General features: G+C 36.9%; 1 protein-coding gene across 1 annotated transcript in view; it reads right to left on the bottom strand.

The window, feature by feature from the left end:
* The window catches only part of CGNL1 (cingulin like 1), a 204,595-nt gene that overhangs the window by 135,098 nt on the left and 43,453 nt on the right, over positions 1-26,044 (bottom strand). Inside the window, exon 2 of the mRNA XM_044665301.1 lies at positions 1,966-3,595. Within this exon, the coding sequence (XP_044521236.1) occupies positions 1,966-3,585 (1,620 nt within the window). The 5' untranslated portion in view covers positions 3,586-3,595. The remainder of the gene's footprint in view (positions 1-1,965; positions 3,596-26,044) is intronic.

Raw genomic sequence — 26,044 nt, 5'->3', positions numbered from 1 at the left:
CCCAAATCCTGGAAAACTTGTAGAGGGAAAATTTCACTTTCTCTCCCTTAGGATTTATCCCTCTCACCAAAAGTCAGATCTCATTAGATTGAAGATCTATACTTCAATCTGAAAAATGCCAGCTTCTAGAACTTCCCAGTATACAACTCCTGAGCCATAGCATTTACTTTATTAGTCTTAAATATGAGAGCAATCTAAGAGGTGAGTGAGTGCCTAAACAAAAAGTAAATTCAGGATGAAACTTAAGAACTTGGATTTGAAGAGTGTGATGGTGTGTTATTTTGGGGGCTTTTTGTTTGGGAGGTTTTTTGCCAAGAAAACATAAACATCATTGGCACAAAGCAGAAATAGCAGTATAACTTTGTTCTGGGATAAATATGGACTTTGGGGATCTTTAAAAAAACAAACCCCAACAACTAAATGGCAATGAATACTCTGAGCACTGGGGAACTCTCTGGTCAAAGAAGCCACAAAAGTAACATAATTGATGGCTTCCCTTCCTGAAGTTTCAAAGGAGCTTTTGAAAACTTTTTCAAGAACTAAGCACTTACATGCACATCCTTGAGCATAATTGTTAGTTTGTAACCCCTTCTTCTTCCTTAAATAAATACTTATTTTCTTACCATATTAGACAGATTTCTACAATCTGAACAACCTGAGTGGTACACATGCATCTCCTGGATAAAGATTTGGCTAAGTTCTGTGGAAATTGGGGAGACGAGAAGACAAATACAAGTGGTAGAAAGACCACTTCTGCCCTAAACTCTCCCCATTAAAAATTAAATATCTGTACTTCCCAAATGAAAAATCTTGATTACCCTACATTGCCACAAAAATAGGAAAGAGAAAAGACAGCCATTATACATATGTGTATGTATATGTATATGTATGTATAGATATACACGCATGCTCATTAAATGAACCTGGGAAACCACTCCAATTGGTCAGCCCATATATAACCCATATATAAAATCCTAAAACATCAATGATGTATATTTAATGACTGACATAAAATACCTATTATGATTTGGACTGTTGTAATATAAGGAGAATTAATAAGGTGTATTTTGTTTTTTCTCAGAGATACTATTTGTCTATCCTCCATTAGAGTTTCTCAAGAACATGGAGGTAAACCCTGGGTTCTCAAAGATTATGACAGAAGAGAATGAGCTCTGGCAGTCCTAACCAAGCCATTAAAGCTTTCAGTTCAGGTCTGGATATAATCCAGTTAAATTCAGAGAAACTCATCATCATGTTAGCTGCAGGATAATGAATTTTTCAGCCATGGGAAATAACACCTCAAAGGAGGGTCACAAGTTGAACATCAACAAAATCACAAGATCTTGAAACAAAATTTAGCTTTATTTATCCCTAATCTATAAATGATTACATACTTTAATCATTCATATTTATATTTAGTACTAGTAGTCCTGAATATGTGAAACCTTGAAGCTCTCAAACATGGGATAATTTTTTTTTTATTTAAAACCCATACTTTATGTCTTAGAATTATGTATCAGTTCCAAGGCAGAAGAGCAGTAAATGTTAGGCAACTGGGATTAAATTACTTGTCCAAAGGCACACAGCTAGTATCTGGGGCCAAATTTAAACTCAGGACCTCTTGTTTCCAGGTCTGGCTCTCTACTCAATAAGCTACCTAGCTGCCCTTAATGTTTTGTTTTTATAAATAAAGTCAAAATGTGTTTATTTTCACATATGCTTTATTGACTCCTCTTTCCCATAAAAGTTCAAAAGAACAAAAGAGTAGAGTTAGAAGAGACATAGGAAGCCATCTAGTCTAACCCCTAAATTTTACAAGGAAACAAAAGCCCAAAGTTTCAGTAACTTGCCAAAAGTCAAACAGATAGTGTGAGAAGGTAATCCAAGTCCTCTGACTCAGTCCCTGACCTTCACTGTCCTTGAAACCACTTTAAAAAAAAACAACCATTTATTACATGGAATTACCTGAGTATTTGTAGCAGAAGAAAGTGTCTTGATGGAAATTTTCTTCGTCCCTGCATCAGGCAAAATGGATGATGCCTGATTCTGTAACACCACCGTTGCAGTTGCTGTTTTCGTTTCCTCCTCCTTTTTATTCTGGGCTGAGAGTATAGGGGGCCCCATCATTCCACTGTCCTTGTTAACTTTATTTTCATGACCTTTGTTTGCATTATTTAACTGGGAAAGCCTAGGCTGTCCATTGAGAGAATCCTGACCTTGTTCCTGCAGTTTCCCAGAGGTCTGTCCTACCATGGTATGTTTCCCACCAGAAAGTAGACGACGTTCTCGAGACAGGGGCTTCTCCTGCCAAACCTGAGACGGTCTTAAGAGATGTTCACTTGATTTGCCCAAGTTTCGACTAAACTCATCTAAGTATTCAGAATCTCCCTGGAGACCAAAAGGAAAGGCACTATCTACACTTCTAGACCTCTTACGATCATCTGGATCAATTCTATTCCGTTTCCCGGATCTCCCCCTTCTCTGGGAGCCAACTTTCTGATCAAATTTTTCAATTAATTGATCTACACCTGGAATGGATCCTGTGTCAATATCCCTGCCTGTCCCTGGCATGAAGGGGATATATCTTCTATTTTCATGACGATTCACATTGTCAGCATGGATGGCATAATCTTGGTCATCCAGTAAAAATTTGTACAAAGAGTTGGCTGAAGTAGGGGTTGCTGAGGATGATGAAGACCTCCGTGACCTATAACCATCCAACACTGGTCCAGCAGAATCTTGTCGGCGAAAGGGGAGCACATCTGGCCGGGTTTTTTTGCTTTCCTGGTGAGTATCAGGGTGGATGGTAGTAAGGGGTTTTTCACTGGGAGTAGACGATCTAGTTGTCAGCCCTTCATTGGCACAGCTTTGAACATTTAGACACACTGATGCCTGTTTCTTGGGATCATCTATCACAATTGAGCTGCACAAACGAATGGCTGTCACATTGCATTTTGACATATCTCCTGAAGGCATGCTAGCTGGCTGAGAAGGAGCAGGTTTAGAAAAGCAAGTTCGAGAACGCTTATCATTTTTTGCTTCATCTGTAAGCATTTTGGTCCAGTTACGCTCAGGAGATTTGTGAGTCTCTAAATTCAGTTCATTCTTTTCAGGATTATAAGGCTGCAAAAGTTCAGGGTGTCTCTGAAAGTTCAACATACTAGAAGATTTTAGTGAACTATCTTTGCGCTCAAGAAGTCCATTTTTACCTTCGTATAGACTAGTTGGCTTTAGACTTCTAAAAGCACTGGGCTGTACATATGGGTTTTCTGGGAACTGTATTTCTTCACTGGCTTTCTCTTCCAGCCTGGGATCAGTGTTGGAATGTAGAGCTAGGTCATTGATTCCTGGAGATGTAAATGATGGCCCATTCTCTGCAAAAGGAATACCTGCCAAACATCTCTCTGTATTATTCAGTACAATGTATGGGTGGCCATCGATTCCTTGTACTCTAATACTGACACCATAAGATCCTGTCTTAGAATTCTGAGAAAGTCTTGATTTTTTAGTCTCTTCACTTTCAAGCCTAAGATGTACTCCATACTCCTGCTGTACATGCTTATATTCTCCAAAATATAGTTCCATGATGTTTGAGCTATTAAAAAAAAAAAAAAAAGAAGAGGATAGGGGAAAAAATTAGTCTTTAAATGAGACAAGACTTCACCCATTAAAAATAAAATGCATTTTATACCATCAAAGACATTTTCCAGGACTGAAAAAGAAACATAAAGGTTCCCTAACCACTCCCATGGAAAATTTCTGAGACTTCATTAATACTCCCTTTTGAATGAATGATGATGTTATGGACCACTCTATCTTTCCAGGGTGTAAATTCTGGATCATTAGTAAGAATCACTGTCTTGAATATCATCACAACAAAAGGAGTCTCTCACTCTACCCACTCCTCACTAATCTGCTTTTGTCTCCCTATGGCAACCACCAAGAGCATTTGCAAAAGCTCTTTTGCCATTTAAGACTTGATACCTCCACCTAAACATTGCACTGATACTTTAAATTTCCCACATCCAAAACCAAACTCATCTCTTTTCCTTCCCTCCATGTCTTTCTTTCTAACTTCTTGGCTTCTACAGATGACAACTCTGACCTTTTCCCCAGGTTCATAACTCAGTTATTTTTTAATTCTCTTCCTTAATGTCTAATCAGTTGCCAGATCTTATTAATCAACTTGATTCTTTCTAAGAAATATCAAACAGCATCTATCCTCTATCTTCTACTTTCTGCTAACTCCCTGGTTCAGACCATCAACATCAGGCATCAAGGTGGATAGAGCACTGTGTTGGGAATCAGGAAGACTCATTTTCCTTAGTTCAAATCTGGCCTCAGACCCTTACTAGCTTTGTGATCCTGGGCAAATCACTTAACTCTGTTTACCTCAGTTTCCTCATCTGCAAAATGAACTGGACAAGGAAAGAGTAAATAATTTCAGTATCTAGGCCAAGAAAACTTCAAATGGGGTCACAAAAAGTCATATATGACTGAAACAACTAAACAAGAAGAAATATGAACCATCATCACCCACCTCTAACTTCTACTTCCTCTTAGCACTCTGGTTGAAACCATCAATATTCTTTTAGACAATTATTATAAGAGCCTCCTGCCTAATCTTCTGGTCTCTAATATCTTTCCTGATTTCAAGACCAAGAAAAAGTTAGAAAAAATTACAAAATGTACAATAAATAATTTTGATTACACTAAATTAAAAAGATTTTGCACAAACAAAACCAATGCAACCAAAATTAGAAGGGAAGCAAAAAATTGGGGAAAAAATCTTTATAACAAAAACCTCTGACAAAGGTCTAATTACTCAAATATATAAGGATCTAAATCAATTGTAGAAAAAAACCAAGATATTCCCCAATAATGAATAATCAAGGGACATGAATAGGCAATTTTCAGATGAAGAAATCAGAACAATAAGCACATGAAAAATTGTTCTAAATCTCTTATAATTAGAGAAATGCAAATCAAAACAACTCTGAGGTATCACCTCACACCTAGCAGATTGGCTAACATGACAGCAAAGGAAAGTAATAAATGTTGGAGGGAATATGGCAAAATAGGGTCATTAATGCATGGCTGGTAAGGTTGTCAGTTGATCCAACCATTCTGGATGGCAATTTGGAACTATTCCCAAAGACCTTTAAAAGACTATCTGCCCTTTGATCCAGCCATACCACTGCTGGGTTTATAACCCAAAGAGATAATAAGGAAAAAGACTTGTACAAAAATATTTGTAGCCTCACTGTTTGTGGTAGCAAAGAACTGGAAAATGAGGGGATGCCCTTCGATTGGGGAATGGCTAAACAAATTATAGTATCTGTTGGTGATGGAATATTATTGTGCTAAAAAGTAATAATGAACTGGAAGAATCCCATCTGAACTGGGATGACCTCTAGGAAGTGATGCAGAGTGAAAGGAGCAGAACCAGGAGAACCTTATACACGGAGATGGATACACAGTGGCACAATGAAATGTAATGGACTTCTCTACTAGCAGCAATGCAATAATCCAAGGCTTTTCTGAGGGACTTATGAGAAAGAATGCTATCTACATCCAGAGAAATAACTGTGGGAGTAGAAACACAGAAGAAAAACAACTACTTGATCACATGGGTCAATTGGGGATATGATTGGGGATATAGACTCTAAATGATCACCATAGTGCAAATATCAATAATATGGAAATAGGTCTTGATCAATGACACATGTAAAACCCAGTGGAATTGCACATTGACTATGGGAGGGGGGGTGAGAGGAAGGCAGAGAAAGAACACGAATCATGTAACCATGGAAAATTTGTCTTAATTAAATAAAATTTTTAAAATTAAATTAAATTAAAATTTAAAAAATCTAATCTCTTTCCTACTTCATAGTATCCTTTGGACCACTGCCATAGTAAACATCATATCTGTTTTAACAGAATGGTCTGTTAAAAATCTTTCAGTGGTTCCCCATTACTTTCTAAATAAAATACAAATTATTAATTTAGTCTGGAAAACAAGGTCCTCAACAACTTGGTTCAAGCTTCCAGTCATTAATCATATCATAACCCTTCACAGGATTTATGTCTTAGTCAAAGTAAACTACTTATTTCTTGATCTAGTCTTGCATTTTCTCAACTTTATAACATTGTACATTATTCTGACTTTCACTAAGCTATTTCTAGAGGGGGATTTTTTTTCTTAAAATTTCTCTCAAAATATAGGTGGCAAGGGTGAGAAGAAAGAAATAACACAAAAGAAATAATGTATAATACTCGAACTATATCCCTTAACTTGCAATAGATTATATTTATGCAGAGTTTAAAGATTTATTTGCAATGTGTTTTACATATATTATCTCATTTGCTCCTCACAACATGGCTGTGAGGTGGGTGCTACTCTTATCCTCATTTTACAGAAGAGAAACCTGGGACTGCTTTGCTGCCTTTTGAAGTCCTTCCCTTCCATAGTTGTCACCTTTTTTCTCTGAAATCTTTTGTGATCAACCATTCTCCAATTTCTGATATAGCTCTATAGGACCCTTATGTAATTATCATACTACAACTGCTATAAGAGTTATTTGTGTGTTTATATTTATTAGTCATAACAGCCTACAAGAAATTTTATTCTTGAATTTCATTTATTGCCCAGTATCTTGAATGAAAGACCAACTCTAGTCAGTGTTATCCAAAAGTCATAGTTCTTAGGAAGGTAGCAAAATCATCTTCAATACTTCAAAAGGTTCTTGACTTCAGTCATAAGAACACTAATACCACTGATACAGAGAAGCTTGACTTCAGGAGCTCAAATGACCAAAAAGATATGTCATCTTATTTATGTAGGTCTCAAGCAACAAAAAATTTAGTCTATCACCAAGACCAAACTTAGTGGTTTTCCAGCTTTGTAGGAGCTGGTAATGCTACAATGAACCTTTTTTTTTTTTTTTAAATAACCCTTACCTTCCATCTTAAAATCTATCCTGTGTATTGGTTCCAAGGCTGAAGAGTGGTAAGGGATAGGCAATGGGGGTTAAGTGATTTTTCCAGGGATACACAACTAGGAAGTGTCCACCTACCTGCCCCCTCTGAACAATTTTTAAGGGTCTATTGCAAAAGCAAAAATTAAATAGTCTTGTCTGTAAGGAATTCATATTCTCCTGAAAGATGTGATAAACACAAAAAAGCAAATATAAGACAATCTAAAAAAGAAGAAACTATTAACAGTGGGGTTGGGGGTGAGGCAAGGGAAAGGGATACCTGAACACAATCTTGAAGAAAGCTAAGGCTAATAAGAGACTAACATGAACAAGCCATGTATTCTACGAATGAGGGATACCTATGCAAATGCAAACAAGTAAGAGATGGAATATCCACTTCAGGGAACAGTTATTTTGGCTAGAATACAGACTTTGCCATCGGGAATAATGTTAAATTAATCTAGAGAGCCTGTGAGAACTTTTTGCATTTTACAACAGAAATAACATCAGTGATTTACTAAAGCTTTTTAAGAAAAGGAACAGTCTGCCTGTTCCTTAGGAAGAACTAGTGAGAACCTCTAACCACTATGTAGCACCCAGGAAAGTATGATTTTTACTGAGTCTTGCTTAACCCCAATTCAGACTATTCTTCATGATATGACTATAAACAGCATATTCATTAATAAAATCTGTTGAAAGCTATCCTCTAATTTCAGAGAATAACCCAAGTTAAAACCTTAACACATCACGTTCCATGTCTACACCTTCACTCAGAGATAGCGCCCAAATGGTGCCTTACATAATTATGCGGTAAAAGCTGATAATTTGCCAGGGTGTCACATCGACATCTGGCCAATAAACACTGTGTTTCCTATTGGAAAAGATGGTTAAAATACAGTAATTGCTTTACTTAGCAAGATCAGCAAATGTGCTAATGAATGCGGACAAAAACAACTCTGTTGGAAGAACTGTTAACATGCGCCAGACAGAAACATACCCTTTCTGGAGGGTGTTACATACTAACCACTGAGTATACAGATTATTCACATTTTCCTGGCACCCTCTTCATTTCTGAACTAGTCTAATTCCTCAAGAGCACTTTGAAAAATTATAAGGATACTCACCTGCCATCCCAAAGTCCAAGAAGCATCATGTGGGTTTAAAATAACCTTAGTAATTTAAACCCTTTAAGAAAAAAATGCTATGGCAACAGGTATAAGACCAATGTAAAATGGGTAAATGGGGCAAACTCCCTGCTTAATCAATATCTTAGAATCAATATTGTGTATTGGTTCCAAGGCAGAAAAGTGGTAAGAGCTAGGGGTTAAGTGAGTTACCCAGGGTCACACATCTAGGAAGTGTCTGAAGCCAGATTTGAACCTAGTACCTTCTGTCTCTGGGCCTGGCTCTAAAATGACTGGGCTACATAGCTACACCCAAAAAGTTATTTTAAGAGAACAGCAATAACAACAATAACATGGACATAGACCTTTCAAGGTTTATAAAAGCATTTCTCTCCCAATCAGTTTGTGAGATTGGTAGTACCAAGTATTATTGTCCCCATTTTACAAATGGGAAACCAGATCAGGTTACTTGTTAATGATCATATAGTAAGTACTTAAAACAGGACAATGACTTGAGTAACTTCACTCCAAGCCCAGCACTCTCATCACTAACTAGGATGTACAGACCCCTCAACAGGAGAGATCAAACTCAGTCAGATTTAGGCTTCTGTTTAACTTTCACCGAACCTGGCAACAAGTAAGGAAAAATGAGCTGCAAGCCAGAAAATAATTTCCACTCCCACAAGGTTGGATGCTGTGGCAATCCCTTTCAGAGTCAGAGACTTGAAATGGCAAGGAAAACCTGCTTAAACTTAAAAGAGATCTTCCCTTTCTTTCTCTCTCTTTTTTTAAGGGGAGTGGAGATGGTGAGTTGTTGCATTATTGACAAGACATCTATAAAGGGTCTCCATCAGGACATAACTACACACGCAGATATACACACATAGACACACAGAACTTGAATTTAATTTGTAAAGTTGTCCTCCTCCCACCCTGAAAGACTAAGAAAATTAAATAAATGAACGAATGAAATAAAACAGCACTTGAAAATGCCATTAATAGGACTTAGGATTAGAAAGAACTTTAGAAAGCATCTCATCCAGGTCTTAACCTAGGATCCATTAATTCTTTAAAAACGTTTTTATATATGTATTTCAATATAATTTGCTTCTTTTGTAGTCCTAGATAGTCTAGGTATTTAAAAGCATTATTCGGAGAGCAGGTATTAGACAAAAGGTTAAAAACTCCTGGTTCTGTCCAATTAGTTCCTATTATATATGAGAAAACTAAACTTCAGAAAGGTTAATCCACTTGTCCAAAGTCACAATAGAAATAAATGCTAAATCCATTAAAATAAATAAGTAATATCATTTTGGGAAAATGAAATTAAGTTTCAATGAACTTGAACTTGAACAATGAAAATGAACTTCAAAAATAAAATAAATATTACAGTCAGTATTTAAACAAGTGTTCTCTGGTTTAGTATTCTGTCCATCAAATTAGGCTAAATGAAACTTTTAAACATTCAAGGAACTGGCAGGCAAAGCTAACTAAATTAACTGAAGTTTCAAAGTTTCCTAAGAAATTTCCTAGAATCTGTCATTCTTTTAGTATAGAAATGGCTTCAGATTTAAATAAAAAAAAAACATTAGCATAGTTAAATTTTGGAGGTTGAAAATAAAAACAGAAAAGGCTAGCCTACGTGTTGGAAACCCAATGAGAAATTTAAAATATAGTTGTAGAATGAGTCCTGGGTCATTTCCTTCCAACAAATATATTAACCTAAGAAATTCACTATATGTACCCATCTTCCATTTATGTGCCCCTCTCACTCTGTTTCACTTTCCTTTTACATATTTGTTTCTCTCCTCTCACTTTTGTCCTTAAAAATCATAGTATGAAACTATACTATTTGTACTACTACTGCTTATCAAATCTAATTTTATGTCCTCTTTCCTAAATTTGGAAAGTTAATGAGATGAATATTTATTATCTTTCTCTCAAAAAGAAATTATCAGATTTAATTGGAAAATAAGATGCTCCTATATTTTCCTAGCCTCCAAAATAATTTCCAAAATTTATGCAAGAGGTAAAACCTATCATATCATTGCACTAACAAGTCACAATAATTCTATTTTCAAGGCTAAAATTATTAAAGTATTGGCACCTAAATGTATGAACAAAATGAAATTATAGCCTCTACAATGGATTATCATAGAAGAAAAATTAAATTCCTTCCATGCTACATTTCTTCCTCTAGAGTAGTGATAACGAACCTTTCAGAGATCAAGTGCCCAAACTGCATCCTCACACTGCATGTGAACTACCCTCTTACCTCAGACTGGGGAGGGAGGAAGCACTTTCACTGGACTGCTGGGCAGAGGGGCAGGTGAAGTGAAAATTGTCCTCAGGCACAGTGGAGAGGGAGAGGAGTAAACACCCCTCTGGCATGCAGCCATAGGTTCACCAATACAGCTCTAGAAGAGAATAGATAAGTTTCTATCCTCCTAAGTAGAGGGATAATCTGTTTGACATCAAAGGCAGAGTCAAGATGGCAGAATAAAAATAGAGACTTACTTGAGTTTCCAAATAATGTGAAAACAGTGCCTCAAAAAGAATTCTGGAGAGGCAGAACCAACAAAAAGAAGAGATAAAACAATTTTCCTTCCCAAGCCAACTTAGAAGGTTGGCAAGAAAGGTCTGTCTCACTGGGGTGAGAGTAGAGTGCAAACCAGTGCAGGTTCCACCCAGCATGTCAGCAGCAGGCTTTGGCAGTGACTGAAATGCTGTAAAGTTGGCTTCTGGAACTCTGCCCACAGACCAAAAGGGCTCAGGAAAATGGCCAGAAGACCCTTTGCTGACCCTGGTACCAAGATTCTGTTGCATTGCCCATACAGAATTCTGTGCCAAAGTCCCAGGATGAGGAGGAACATGAGCAGGAGTGGGGATTGCTACCTAGGGTGGAAATGGGTGCTTGTAATCACATACAGTCCTGGCATAGGCTAGGAAAATAGTCACCACACCTTTCCTTAGACCAACCACTGAGAAGAACTGAAAATTCCCCAGACCTAGCTCTGAAAATAGCAGCACAAAGAACCTAAATCTTAAGACAGTGACCTCCTCCACCCCAGAAGCAGAGCTCAATTTTAACATAAAGCTAAAAGTCAAGAAATAGGTTGGAAAAAGATGACCTAACATTAAAAGAAACTGACCATAAAAAGTTTAATTGGAGATAGGGAAAATCAAAACTAACTCAGAAGATAAGGAAAATAACATAGATACATGCAAAGCCTCAAAGAAAAATATGAACTGGTCTCAAGCCTTGAAAGAACCCAAAAGAATTTTTAAAATCAATAAGATAGGTAGAGGTAAAACTGAAAAAAGAAATGAGGAAAATGCAAGAAAATCATGAAAAAAAAATTCAACAGCTTGGTAAAGAGGTACAAAAAAAAGAAGGAAATAACGCCTTAAAAATCAGAATAGTTCAGGGGCAGCTGGGTAGCTCAGTGGATTGAGAGCCAGGCCTAGAGACAGGAGGTCCTAGGTTCAAATCTGGCCTTAGACACTTCCCAGCTGTGTGACCCTGGGCAAGTCACTTGACCCCCTTACCACTCTTCTGCCTTGGAGCCAATACACAGTATTGACTCCAAGATGGAAGGTAAGGGTTTAAAAAAAAAATCAGAATAGTTCAAATGGTAGAAAAGACACTCGAGAGACGAATTTCCTAAAAACCATGATTGGCCAAATGGAGAAAGTTGTAAAAAAAATTCACTAAAGAAAATAATTTCTTAAAAATTAGAATTGGGCAAATAAAAACTAATGACTCCATGAGACATCAAGAAACAATAAAATAAAAGAAGATTGAAAAAATAGAAGAAAATGTGAAATATCTCATTGGATATTGTAGAAGACAAGAAATTCAGAAAGCATAAGAACCTCCCTTGTTTTACAATGGTATTTACCTTTTATTCAAGATTTTGTCTGTTTTTCATAAGAAAAATGTTTGGCGTAAACAGAAATTGCTCTATTCCTTAAAATTCAGCAGCTAGTCTCTTCACTTGTATCAGAATTCCTTGAATGAATCTGGCAGATTATAAATAAAGGATAGGGGCTAGACCTGTAATATAGTTCATACAGGGAACTTCCAAGTAAGGAATCTCCCTTCCAGTGATGCAGAGTGGTATCATCTCTGCAACTTATTATAGACTTAGCAAATTTGCCTCAAGCACTTATAAGTTAACTTGCCCTGCATCATATATTTGTCAGGGATAGAGGCTGAAACCAAATCTTCCTAGTTCAAAGACAGTTCTTCATCTATTCTACCATGGGATGTAGTGAATCAAACTGAAGTAAACAAACACGTTTACTCTGAATATAAACTCTTATGCCAAAGGGGATTGCCCCTAATTGGCTTTTTGTCAATGCTCCTGCCAATCATTGGTTTTGCTCTCTCTCTTTTATTTCCCTCTTATCCCCAAATTATTGTAATTTCTTCTTAGATAGTGCAATATTGTATGCACCTCTAGCCAGAAGATCTTTAGAGGTACAAGTTGGTGATGTGAAATGATTCATTGGGGAGACTAGGCACGTTAATCTCTTGAAACCCTTAATTGGGGAGATTTCAACATACTTGTCTCCCAAAAGAATCACAAGGGGGACTGCATAAAGGGAACCCCTTTCTCCCAGGGTCATGAACTTTTTTCTTGTCTGACCCATCCCATTTGCATGGCTGGAACATTGCAAACAGAGGTCACAGGTTAAGAACCCTAGGAACATGACCTGGAACTAAGGGTTACAAGTCCAGAGCAGAGAGACTTTGATGAGTTCCTGAGATGTGATAGACCATATCAGAGAGACAGGAAATGAGGTGGAGAAAAGAGGTATAAAAGATGAGACCACAGAGGAGATTGAGGGGCCTTGGCATGAGTTTTCTGAGACTGATTCTTGTACTCCACTCAGCATTGGTAGCTTGGGTGAAAGACACCCTTGTAGGCCGGTTAAGATTCTTGCTCCGAAGAGACTACCAGACTTCCATGTGGAGATCAGGACCTTGTCAGAGAGCAAGCTGAAATTCTGTGGATCAGACTTTAAGAGTGGTCGGCTAGGAAATAAATGTTCTACTTACTTACTTCCTTATTTCTTTCTTATACTATATTTATATTAAATTAAATTGTTAAAAACTACTCTCATCCTAGTGACTTATGAGTTAATTTTATAAACAGTGACCACAACAATTTTTTTACTAATATTTAACAAAACCAATTTCTAAATATTACATGTAGCATTTTAATTATTACATATTACATTTATTTTCATTATTACAATAACACATGTGCAACTTATATTAACTGCCATCTTGATGAGTGGGGAGTGGTAGGAGGGAGGGAGAGAATGTGGATAGCAAAATGTTAAAAAACGAATATTTAAAACTACTTTGACATGTAAGCTAGAAGGAAATAATTTTCTTTTAAAAAAAGCTTTAATCTAGATTAAAATGCAAATAACCTTGAAAGGTATACTACTTAAAGACAATAATCCCTCATACCTTAATATAATGACTCTCAGTTGATGGAAATGGGAAATATACAACACAAATATACTGTCGTAGAGGCAAAGGTCTAAAGGAGAGGAAACTAAAAGATTCTCTAGGATTATAAGAAGCCAAATAAATTTTAAAAGGCAGTGATAACAGTTGGTACTAGTGCCTCTTCCTAAGAAGTTAGGAAATCATAGGAACTGCTAACATTTTGGTTCTGTTAGCATTCAAACATTTATTAATTGCTGCTTATGTTAAAGTCACTGGTTTAGAGCTAGAAGGAAACTTTTTATGTGACAGATGAGAAAAATAGTAAAAGAAACAGAAAGACCAAATAATGTGCCAAAAGTCATAGACATCATGTGTTACAGATTATCTTCAAAATTATGCCTAGAGTCCACTCTGATTCTGAATGCCACCTGACCTTGACCATATTTGAATCCTGAATTGAGGATTCAAAAGAAAAGCATATTTGAGAAGAGAAGTGGGTGGAAGGAAACTATTGTGACTATGAGACTATTTATTAGATACTGGAATATGTAGAATTAAGTGATAGTAAGGAATGTGTGTCAGAGGGTGTGGGAAAGAGAAAATGTATGCCTGAGAATTGCTGTATCTACAGCTATGTCATAGATAGGAAAGGAGAAAATGAAGGATGATAGGGAGTCTGAGAGTCTTGATCTCTGTGGTAAGGATAAAAGACAATAATTTTTTATAGGTACATTCATGGTCAGAAAAAACAAATGTAGGTAGTAAAATTTTACTGAAATACTTATAAGGCAGTGAATAAAAACAAAGTATTTAATTAAAACAGCATTAACTACTAATACACTCCTCCAAAATAACTCATTAAGCTAGATAACCCTGAGACCTCTCTAAAAATCAAAAGCAGCCTAATATGGTGACTTGCACAGAGTATGGACTTCATAAATATTTGAACAAACAGTCATGGGTAGAGAAATTTTTACTATGCAGTGTAAAGAAAATTTCAATAATAATAATAATAATAATAGCTAACATTTATATAATTCTTAAAGATTGCAAAGCACTTTCTCTATATTATTATCTCATTTATTTGATCAACTGGTATGGCTCTACTCCAAGACAATAAAGCCCAAGAAAGGAATGATAACCAATTTAAACAAGAACAGCAAAATAACCATGGACTTTCAATCCCTTTAATTTGTCTAAATCTGCCCCCTTGACATACTGCAATCAATTTTGAGTGTTCCCTTTCAAAATCAGTGCCCCATTCTCAGATTTTTAATCACCTTCAATGCTGAAAGAGAGGTACATAATGTTAGAACTGGAAGAAGGAGGCACACACACTTTTACTTGATCACAATGTAATTCGTATCTGGCATCAGCACTACCATACAAGGCAGCCTCAAGGGAGGAAACTTTTGCAAGGTGCTTTTGTTGGCTTCTAAAGCACAGGAGAAGCTCAGATATCCAGTCACTGCTCCCAGCCTGGCTTTATCTTCAACTTTTGTTTTCACCAAAGGAAAAGTCTTCTGGAATCTTTTTTCTCCCTCTCCTCTACAAGTCTAAATCCTATCTTTCCATTCAAGGCCCCATTCAGATCTTACCTCCTCCTCCTCCTCCAAGAAGACCTACCCAATTCTGCCAGTCTATGCTGGATAGAATACCAGGTCTGGAGTCAGAAAGTCTCATTTTTCTAAGTTCAAATCCAGCCTCAGATATTTATACTAGTTATGTGAGCCTGGGAAGGTTACTTAATCCTGTTTGCCTCAGTTTCTTCATCTATAAAATGAGGTGGAGAAGGAAATGGAAAACTACTTCAGTATCTGAACACCTGGACTGAATACACTGCTCTTCCCCTCCCTAGGCCAGAATCTGTTGCACCCTGACTCAGTACCACACAAATTTGCTACTTAACTATTCTTTAGTAAATTGATCCCCACAATACCCTGGGGAAATAGATGCTCTTAGTAGAGATGAGGAATCTGGGGCTTAGAGTGCCTAGAAATCATAGAATTGACTAGATAAAGCAGAATTTAAACTCACAGCATCTTGACTCCAAGCCCAACACTCAAAGCATAATGCCACCTCCCTGACCTGAGGATTAGTGCTTAGTTTGGGGTCATTGTCTCTACCCAGTTTGAGGGCATGGAATAAGCCTAGAAATTCTGCATCCTGCCTACCACATTGCTAATTACACAACATGTACTCAACAAATATTTGCTTATAGAAATCTATCACTATTTTGGTCTTATAACTGTGCCATATTCTGCAGAAAGAAAATACTTTTTTCTGAGTCATATTTTTGGGGTTCAGAAAACAAAAATATCCTTCTTATGTCCTACATTTCCCATTTGCATGGCCTGACACTGGCTAAAATGACAAAATGGGGCCAGGAAGAAGAAAAGACTTTCTGAAAGGGAATAGAATTGAGTCTTTGGCTTTTGACACACCCTAGCTTGGAATTTCAATAATGTCCAGGCTCTCCTTCCCTAGGCTATACAAAAAAAATTTTTTTTTGCAAACTCATGATTTCAAAGTTAAATTAAAAAGTTCCATTTTGGAAAATGTCTTTTGCCTTCTTTAACTTTCTGTCTTTCAACAAAGGCCTTTCCTTATGATACCAACGTAGAAAAGATCTCGCCTTAAATCCTGCTTTGTGTATCTCCTATTCTATACAATATATTGTGATATATTACAGTTGTGTGTCTCCCCCCTCATAGACTGTGAGCCATTTGAAGGCAGATATTGTATCTTGTTTAATTTGCTTAATAAATCCATGTTGAACTGAAGTGAACCAGAACTTTAAACAAAAAGAACCAGTGTTAGCTTCAGAGATAGGAAAGGGAGTAAGTATTTAAATAGTGTCTACTATGTGCCAACTACTGTGCTAAAAAACTTTATAAATATCTCATTTGATCCTCACAATAACCCTGTGGGGTTCTTATAATCCTCATTTTACAGTCAAGGAAACTGAGGCAAGTGATGGTTTAAATGACTTGTCCAGGGTTGCATATCTGAAACTAAATTTGAATTCAAATCTTCTTGACTCTAGGTCCAGTACTCTATCCACTACTCCACCTACCAGTCTTGGAACTGGCATCATAAAGAACCAGCCCAAAGAACTGTAAAATAGAGGGGGAACAGTCCAGTCAAAGGTCCACCAGTACTGATGATCCTCAACTCACAGAAGATTGTGTTATAAGAGATGGGAAGTTGTGAGTTCAAATATGACCTCATCTACTTCCTACCTGTGGGACCCTGGGCAAGTCACTTAACCCTCATTGCCTAACCTTAACTGCTCTTTTACCTTGGAACCAATACACAGGATTGATTCTAATATGAAACAAAAGGGGTTTTCGGGGACATGGAGGGGTATATAACTCACATTCATATACGAGCCAATTGAACTAGGATTTGGTGATTAGATTATAATTGGTAAATGGGATTCCCTGGCAAACTTAAAGGGAAAAGTTTATTTTAACTTTTTTTGTAGCTTTTCAAAAATTAAAGGAGTCACATTTTTTCTTTAAATAACATAAAATGTATTTCCAACACACTTACATATATTTATCAGGTATTCATTAAATACCTCTTAAATGAACGAAGACTACATATAGAGTACTGGTCTTGGCCTCATGAAGATCTGGGTTCAGATTAAAACTGAAACTAGTTGTATATAACAAGCTGTAACTTCTGATCCTAAATTTCTTCTCTAAAATGGGAAAGGTATTAATATCAACTGCACTACAAAGTTGTCAAAATGTCCAAATAAGATAATGTATCTGACACTTTTTGCAAACTGTTAAGCATCATATAAATTTTTATCAGCATCATGATTTATCATTGTTGGGGATATACTCCTGATTTTGAGGGTACCCCATTCTTCCTGTCAATGAAGGAAAGGTAGCTTTCCTTCCAAAGCTCTTCTCTCTTCTGATACACTTCACCATCACCACCACCCCTGCCCATTATTCAAATGGTGGGCCAATTTGATCAATTCCTCCTTCAAAACATCTTTCTTACCCAAGAATTCTCTCCATTGATTATCACACTAATTCAGATCCTCCTTACTTCAAACACTTCTAATGGTGTCATTCTCCTACTTGAAAACATTCAGTAGTTCTTTATTGTCTTTAGGGTAAAATATAAACTCTGGTATCTCCAGTTTATCTTTCCAAAGTGATTACATATTATTCATCCTTCACATATTCCACTTCAGACAAACTGACCTACTTTCTGTTCCCTGGATAAGGCGTGCCATCTCCAGCTTCCATGCCTCGAATGCTCTCTTTCCTTAGCTCTACCTTTTAGATCACCTAAATGTTTCCAGATTCCTCGAGCTATTATTGCTCCTTTTTTCTTGATTAAAATTTCTTTCAATGACCAGTCATTTCCCCATCTCATCCCCAACTGGGAGGGGGAAAAAATAGACAAGCAAAAGAAATTCTCATATTGGCCATGTGCAAAAAAATGTGTTTTATTCTGCATATTTAAACCATGATCTCTCTGTCAGGAGATAGATAGTATTCTTCATTATTGGTCCTCTCAAGTCATAGATGATTATTTCATTGATCAGCATCCTTAAGTCTTTCAAAAATGGATATGTTCACAACATTGTTGACTTTCTGAAATTGTCCTTTTCATCATTTCTTATGGCACAAGAGCATTCCATTACATACATATAAGAATCCGTTTAACCATTTCCCAAGTGATGGACACTCTGCTTTTCCCCTCCCATTTCTTTGACACCAAAAAAACAACTACATAGCATCTTTAGGATGACAAAAAACTCAAAGCAAAACAAAACTCTCGAAAAAAGCAAATGTCTGTTTACTAAAAACCGTTTGAACTAGGATATCTGAGGAATTTGGAGAAATTTCACAGGAACATAGGACTGTTATACATCCACAGCTATCTAATCTAACCATAGCCAAAAGCTTTCTCACTATATCTTTGACCATCCATCTTGCTGGTGGACTTCATTTTACAACCCTTATTTTGTAGATGTAAAAATTAAATATTTGTTTCTACTCTTATCATAAATCATCTCTGTATTAAAAAAGAACCCTGAAATTATTTCTTTATTTCTCTAGAAAATTGTATGACTTGAGGTAGAAGCCAATAAGCATCACCAAAAGAATATACACAATATACACAATGTCCACAATAATTTAATGGAAAACAACACTAAAAGATAATCAAATTTGGATCATTGAAATGACTCATCTTGATTCTAAAGGTCTAATGATGAAACATGCACTCTCCACTTAGAAGAAAGGTAGCATAAAAAGTAGAAAGACTACTGGCATAAAATGAAATATATAAAGTCAGTTAGCATTTTTTAAAAAACCCTTAATTTCTGTCTCAAAATTGACACCAAGATGGGTCAGCTAGGTGACTCAGTGGATAAAGTATCAGGTCTGAAGTTGGGGGGACTTGGGTTCAAAATTGACCTCAGACACTTTCTAGATGTGTGACTCTAAGCAAGTCACTTAACCCCTATTGCCTTGCCCTTACTGCTCTTGTACTTTGGAACCATTACTTAGGATCAATTCTTTACCTTCCATCTTAGAATCACAGGTATAAAGTGTCTGAGGCCACCTTTGAATCCAGGATCTCCTATCTCCAGCCCTGGATCTTTATTCACTGAGCCACCAAGTTACCCCTCCAGTATTTTTTTTTTTTTTTACTAAGTACACACCATGAGCCAGTCATAGGCACATAATATGTTGCTTTATTTTTTTCTTAATTAACTATTTCTTTGTACAAGACAAAGTTCTAAATTGGCAATAAGGTGGTTGTTTTTTTTTTGTTTTTTTGGTAAAAAAAAAAATCAATGAAGCTTTTTTTTTTTTTAAATAACCATTTTCTATCCCATTTTCCACTAATCTCATCCACTGGTTATGTAGGCATGTCTTATCAATCTATATCAGATCAGATTACCTGGTACTTTAAGTGATTGTTGTAATCTACAGAATCCATCTTTCCTTTCTGCTACACAGCTGCTGCTTCAGAAAGTTCCAAGTACCAATAATAAAACAATGAGGACTAAGGAATTCTCAGTCAGCCCCAGGTTAAGTTCAAGAGAACAAACACTTATTTATTTCCTTTTGTGCTAATCATGGGGATTCCCTCAAGAAGCTTCTTTTCTCCAAAGGCAAAGGTGATGCAAAATTTACAGTTTCAAAAGGTGAAACTGAGTTAAGTTTAGGAGTTAACTTGGGAATTCTGGGATGAAGCAGGGGGAGAAAGGGGGAGTTAAAAATCAACCGGAAGTTTATGAACCTAGAGTGTTGGTACCATCTACATAATTATGGATGACATAAGAGAAGGAGGATGAACTTTAATTATAATCCTGTTGAATGTGATTTTAATAAAATGTGGTCAGATGTTTCTAATTACTTGCCATTCTGCTACAATTATACTTTGTGTCAAAATCAGCACACCTATGTAAGTGCTCCCATATCACCAGATTGTCCCCTTACCCAACCTGACCCCCTACAATATGTGGTCTCTACAATGAGTGTTGAACAGACCTGGGATAGCTTGAGATTTGAGATCCAATCCAATTTTATTCCCAAGTACTATAATTTTAATAGCTAATAATTCCCAGAAGGTGTTAATGGCTAAAAGACTTAACCTTCCCAAGGAATATTTACATTTTATTTTTTTAATATGTACATTTTTTTACTTTGTTACATTTTTTATTTTATTAACAAATTTCCATATAAATTTTCCAAAGTCATATGATCCAGGGGCAGCTGGGTAGCTCAGTGGATTGAGAGCCAGGCCTAGAGACAGGAGGTCCTAGGTTCAAATCTGGCCTCAGACACTTCCCAGCTGTGTGACCCTGGGCAAGTCACTTGACCCCCATTGCCTACCCTTACCAATCTTCCACCTATGAGACAATACACCGAAGTTAAGGGTTTAAGATTAAAAAAAAAAAAAAAAACCACACACACAAAGTCATATGATCCATATTGTCTCCCTCCCTTCTTTCCTCCCCCCAACCCCCCCACAAGCTGACAAGCAATTCAAACTGGGTTGTAAATGTATTGTCATGCAAAACATGTTTCCATATTATTCATTTTTATAAGCAAATAATCTTATAGAACCAAAATATATACAAAAATAAACAAGTGATAAATCATATATTTTCATCTGCATTTCTTTTCCAACAATTCTTTCTCTGGGGTGGATAGCATTCTTTTTCATAAGTCTCAGAATTGTCCTGGATCATTGTATTGCTATTAGTAGCAAAGCCTGAGTATTTACATTTTAAAGAGAAACTAGTTAACTCAAAAATATTTTTGGAATTTTCTCTCTCAGTTGTGACCATTTTCTAAAGGGAAATAATATCCTAAATAAATATTCATAGTATCTTTGGAGATCTCTCAGATCCCTTTCTGCATTCCCTTCCTGGGTAGCTTTAATAGGGAAAGAGGGAAAGACCCTATTCTTGCCTGCTGATCCATCTGATAAATCTCTAATAGATGCAAGATACCCCAGTAAAGGAAACAGTAAAGACAGCCTTAGGACCAATAAAAATTAATTCATAAATTTAGTCCAGTGCCAAAATTAATAGCAACAAAAGAATAGAAATGCAATTTATTACCCCCAGCTCTGGGAATATTTTGATTGTAATGTTTCACAGATCCTAACCAAAGGCCATGAGAACTGGTCTCCATCTTTATGTGGTGAATAACAAATTTGCAACATCAGCCACAAGACAAAGTCAGATTCTTCCTCACTAACTTCTTTCTTTTCTTCTACCTCACCCCCTTTATCAATTATAATCCTCAAAGTTGCCAAAACGTATTAGATGCAACAAACAACATGCTATCTCCCCACCCTAAAATTCCCAGGGAAGCTAAAACATTATTGTATTATCACCAGCTTGTGTATCAGATAGAACTTACTCTACATATAAAGAAAAGCAAGATAGACATTTTCCGTGTGACTAAATTTCCTAAGTTTTTGTGGAGAGGTTGGCACTACATGGCACAGATGGTTACTATGCAACTTGACATGAACTAAAAGCAAGATATAATCTTAGGAAGACAATCAGCTTCTAGTCTTCAATCATTAAAAGTTTTGGCTGGGCCTCCCCAAGTCAAAAAGCTTAGAGAGAGAGAGAGAGAGAGAGAGATTCCTTCCTCCCTCCCCCCTCTCCCTCTCTCACTCTCTCTTTCTCTCCTCCAAAACATTATCTTTCTGTCTATATTTTCAACAACTGCAATCCTAAACTTCTGAAAGCTTGCTAAGAGCAGCTAAAGAGATAGGAACTGAATTTAAATAAAACACCAACTTTGACTCAAATGATATGAAAGGCCAACTGGTAAGTGCCCTTTAAAAAAAAAGAGAGGTAGAAATATGTAATGAAAACCAAAGGAAAAGGGTGTTCTTTTACACTTCTTCACCATAGCCCCTTGATTTCCAATTGCCACAACCTGTGATGATGTTCCCTCTTTGAATGGGCTCTGAGAAAGTTGCCTGGGAATAAAAAAAAAAATATATATATACATATACATATTCATACATATATTTGAGATTTTGAGTCAACAGGCCTATTAAGATAAACTAAGGACCAACCTACTTAGTTTACAAATGAGGAAAGTGAGACCTAGGAAAGTTAAAGTCATTTGCCCAAGGCCACACAGGTAACAAGCCTCACATCCTCCACTTTTATACCTTACTATACTCCTTTCTGTCCAGATAAGGAAGCTGATGTTCAGATACTTCTTTGGATCTACTCTAGATCAGTGATGGTGAACTTTTTTGAGACTGAGTGCCCAAACTACAACCCTCACACCACATGTGAGCACCACCACCTTACCCTAGATGGAAGAAGCGTTTCCATTGGGCTGCTGGGCAGAGGGGCAGGTGATTCGAGAAATATCCTCAGGAGCACATGGAGAGGAGGAAGAGAACATATCCCAGATCCTCACACATGTGCCATAGGCGTGCCAACACAGCTTTGGATCATAACTCCTTAGTTCTTAATGATAATATTGAAATATCTGACACTATTTCCACTTTTTCCCACCCCACAATCACTTTTCCTGCTCTTCTGACATAATCATTTCCTCTAGTCCAAACACAGGAAAGTATAGCACTATAGCGTTTCCAATTTGTTTTTCTTTACTAGAACCTATTATTGAAATTGGGTTCTTACTCCCCGCCCTTTTTCTATTGTAATTGTCCACTTCAACACTGTAGCAGTTCTATAATTACTTTCCATTGATACTGAACACAGAATCTACCCTCACTTCCTGCCAGGTGAAACATTAACCTCCTGACACTGATCCTATATTGAATTTGTACAATTAGAGGGGACTTCAGTGTGGTTGTGAAGCTAACAGATCACATAAAAAGGATAGCAAATAGAGATGAAATTATTGAAATAAGATTATTTCTGAGCTCTCTTATAGGGGTCCTCATGGCAATTTCAGCTTATAAAAGATATTCAAAGAACTCCAAATTACTTTATCTTCCTTCTTGCCATCTGTCCTGCCATAGCTGCCCTTCTCCTTATCTGGACCACTGTTCTCTGTTCCAGACCTCTTGAATCTATGCTACCAATACCTAAGGAAGTTAAACTCACATCCTAGGATTGAGTCATCCTGTTTAGTGACTGAGTAAAGCAAAAATTTGCTTACTTTGATCCTAGACCATGCTTCACATGTTTGCATCCGGCCATCCACTATTTTGGTGATGACCTATAAAGCCCTTCCCCAATTTCCACTTTTTGCTCTAGGCACAGAAATTAAGGCAATAGTACCATTATTTCTGGAAAAGGTTTGTCAAGTGACTATCTTTCAGATATACTCACCCTTTTTGAGATGCCTCAGACCAAAACTCCTTTCCATTGTCACTGCCCTCTGTTATATTGTCTCTCCTTATCAGAATATAAGATTACAAGAATAGAGTCTGTTTCATTTTTTGTATTTGTTCTGCCAGCACTTGCTACAGTATCTAGCACACAGTAAGAACTTAAATACTTTTGCATTTTTTTATTTCTTGCATCTTTTTATTTCTTATTTTCCCACCTTGTAAAAGTCCTTACTGGTCCTATGCCTACACCAAGGCAAATTTACATCCTTCAGAGATCCAACGTGCAAAAGATTTGCCAAAACTGCCCTAAGAGAACTCACTAGGGCCTCCATCTATCTCCAAAAGTCAGTAAATTAATATTTATTATTAATTTTTATTAATAAATTATGTGCCAGGTACTGAGATATGTGCTAGGGATACAAAAAGTGGCAAAGGATAGTTTTTGCCCTCAAGGAACTCACAATCTAAAAGAATATACAATATGCAAATAACTATATAACACAAGTTATAGAGTATAAAATATACCAGCTCCCTGGTGTTCGGAGAGACAAATATCTCTAGACTTCAGGCCATTCCCTCCATTTCTCAAAGGCACTCCCTCCCCCATGCCTCACAGAATCCCCTTTTCAGTTGTGTCCAAATCTTTGTGACTCCATTTTGGGATTTTTTTTTTTTGGCAAAGATACCAGAGCTCATTTTACAGATGAGTTAACTGAAGCACACTGAATTAAGTGACTTGCCCAGGGTGACACTGCTAGTAATGTCAGATTTGAACGCAGGAAGATGAATCATTCTGATTCCAGACATAGCACTCTATCCACTGTGGCACCTAGCTGCCCCACCCCCACCCCACCACTGTGGAATCCTTATCCTGATGCAAATAACAGCTCAGATATTGACTTCTTCCATATCCTATCCCCTTCTTTCTGTTATTAGGCTTCATTCTCCTTCTATAAATTACCTTATATTTATACATATATGTGTAAGTGTTATAAACCATTTCCCCCTCTAAAGAATATAAACATTTTGAGGGAAAGGGCTATATCATTTTTTTCTTGAAATTTCCAATACCTAACCCCATTTCTTGCAGTCAGTGTGCATTTAACATGTTTGCCGTACTGAATTGTCATAGCCAGTGCCAGTCCTGAAATATGTGTAGGTTCCTTCCTCTGATTAGGTAAGTGTTTGATTAAATTCATCTTGCTTAATCTCTTTTAAATGAGGGTAAGTTAGCAGGAGAAAGCCATCCTATCAGGTCAGGTGACAAAGCTCTTGATCATGAAAAATCCTCAAATACTAGGAAAGGAAAAAAAAAAACCTAAAAAAAGGAAAAGGAAGAAACCAGAGAAAGACAATGAAAGGAAATCCCTTCCTAATAGTTAACTGGTTAAAAGAAAATAAAACCAGTCTTCTATAAGGTTAGGTTCCATAGACTTCCCTCACACTCCCAGGTTGCTTTATCCACAGCAATAACAACTGACTTCCATGTATTATGTGAGCAGATATGCATAGCAAGGAGAGTGATATTCAATAAACTGCCTAGAGAAACGAAAAGCACTTATCTTGGCACCTTGAGAGAAAAACAGTCCAAGGAATAGTAAAATGAGAAACTTCAAAACTTTCCCACCACCCCTTCCAAGATGATTCGATTGGGGAGTGGGGAGGGTGAGGAAAAAAAAGAAAGAAGGTCATGTTTGCTCTAAGTCAGGGGATTCCAACTTAAAAAAAAAAATCTCTGAAGTCCCTATCTACTCTAATAGTCTACAAACTAAGGATTCAAATTTCTAAGTCATTCCTGTTTTCCATCAAGGCAGTTTTGGCCCAATGTGTTCTAATTAGGCATGTCCTGGACAAGCCCAGGCAAAAGGTCATGCCTCACAGATTCAAAAGTCCCATAGCACACAAGCTATATGGAGCTGCCTTCCAGCCCCAAATGTGGACAGAATAAAACCACTGCTTACAAGCAGGGGAAGCTGAAATTTTGGAAACTAGTATATAAGAGGACACTACTGCACCCTCACCAACTGTTTCATCCTGCTTTTCCTTTGTGTATATAATACCCCAAAGCCACCACCTCAGGTGAGAAGGGAGAAGACAAGCCAAGAAAAGAATTGTGCTATTTAATAACCCAATGCAACCAATTATTAGCCTGCAATAGGGGCAAAGCCCCAGACTTGAAGTCAGGAGAGAACTGAATTCAAATCCTGACTCAGCCACAAGCTAGTTATCTTAGGGTGGATCACTAATCTCTCTAAATCCCAATTCTTCTATTAAATAATAATGCATACCAAACAGGGTTACTGTAAACATCAAAATGAGATGGTCAATCAACTAGCATTTATTAAGTATCTACTATGTATATCAGGCACTGTGCTAACTGCTGAGAATACCAAGAAAGGCAAAAAATAAAATAAAAATACTAAACCCTCCTCTCAAGGAGCTCACAGTCTAACATAGCAGACAATATACAAATACATAAAACAAGATATAGACAGGATAAATTGGGCATACCCTTAGAGAGGTCATGAAGATTAAGGACTTGAGGGACAGCTAGGTTGCACAGTGGATAGAGCACCAGGTTAGGACTTGGGAGGACCTGGGTTCAAATGTGACCTCTCAGACCCTTTCTAGTTATGTGATCCTGGGCA

The sequence above is a fragment of the Gracilinanus agilis genome, chromosome 2 (assembly GCF_016433145.1).
Source record: "Gracilinanus agilis isolate LMUSP501 chromosome 2, AgileGrace, whole genome shotgun sequence".
Classification (NCBI taxonomy): domain Eukaryota; kingdom Metazoa; phylum Chordata; class Mammalia; order Didelphimorphia; family Didelphidae; genus Gracilinanus; species Gracilinanus agilis.
This window is presented reverse-complemented; position numbering and strand designations above follow the sequence as displayed.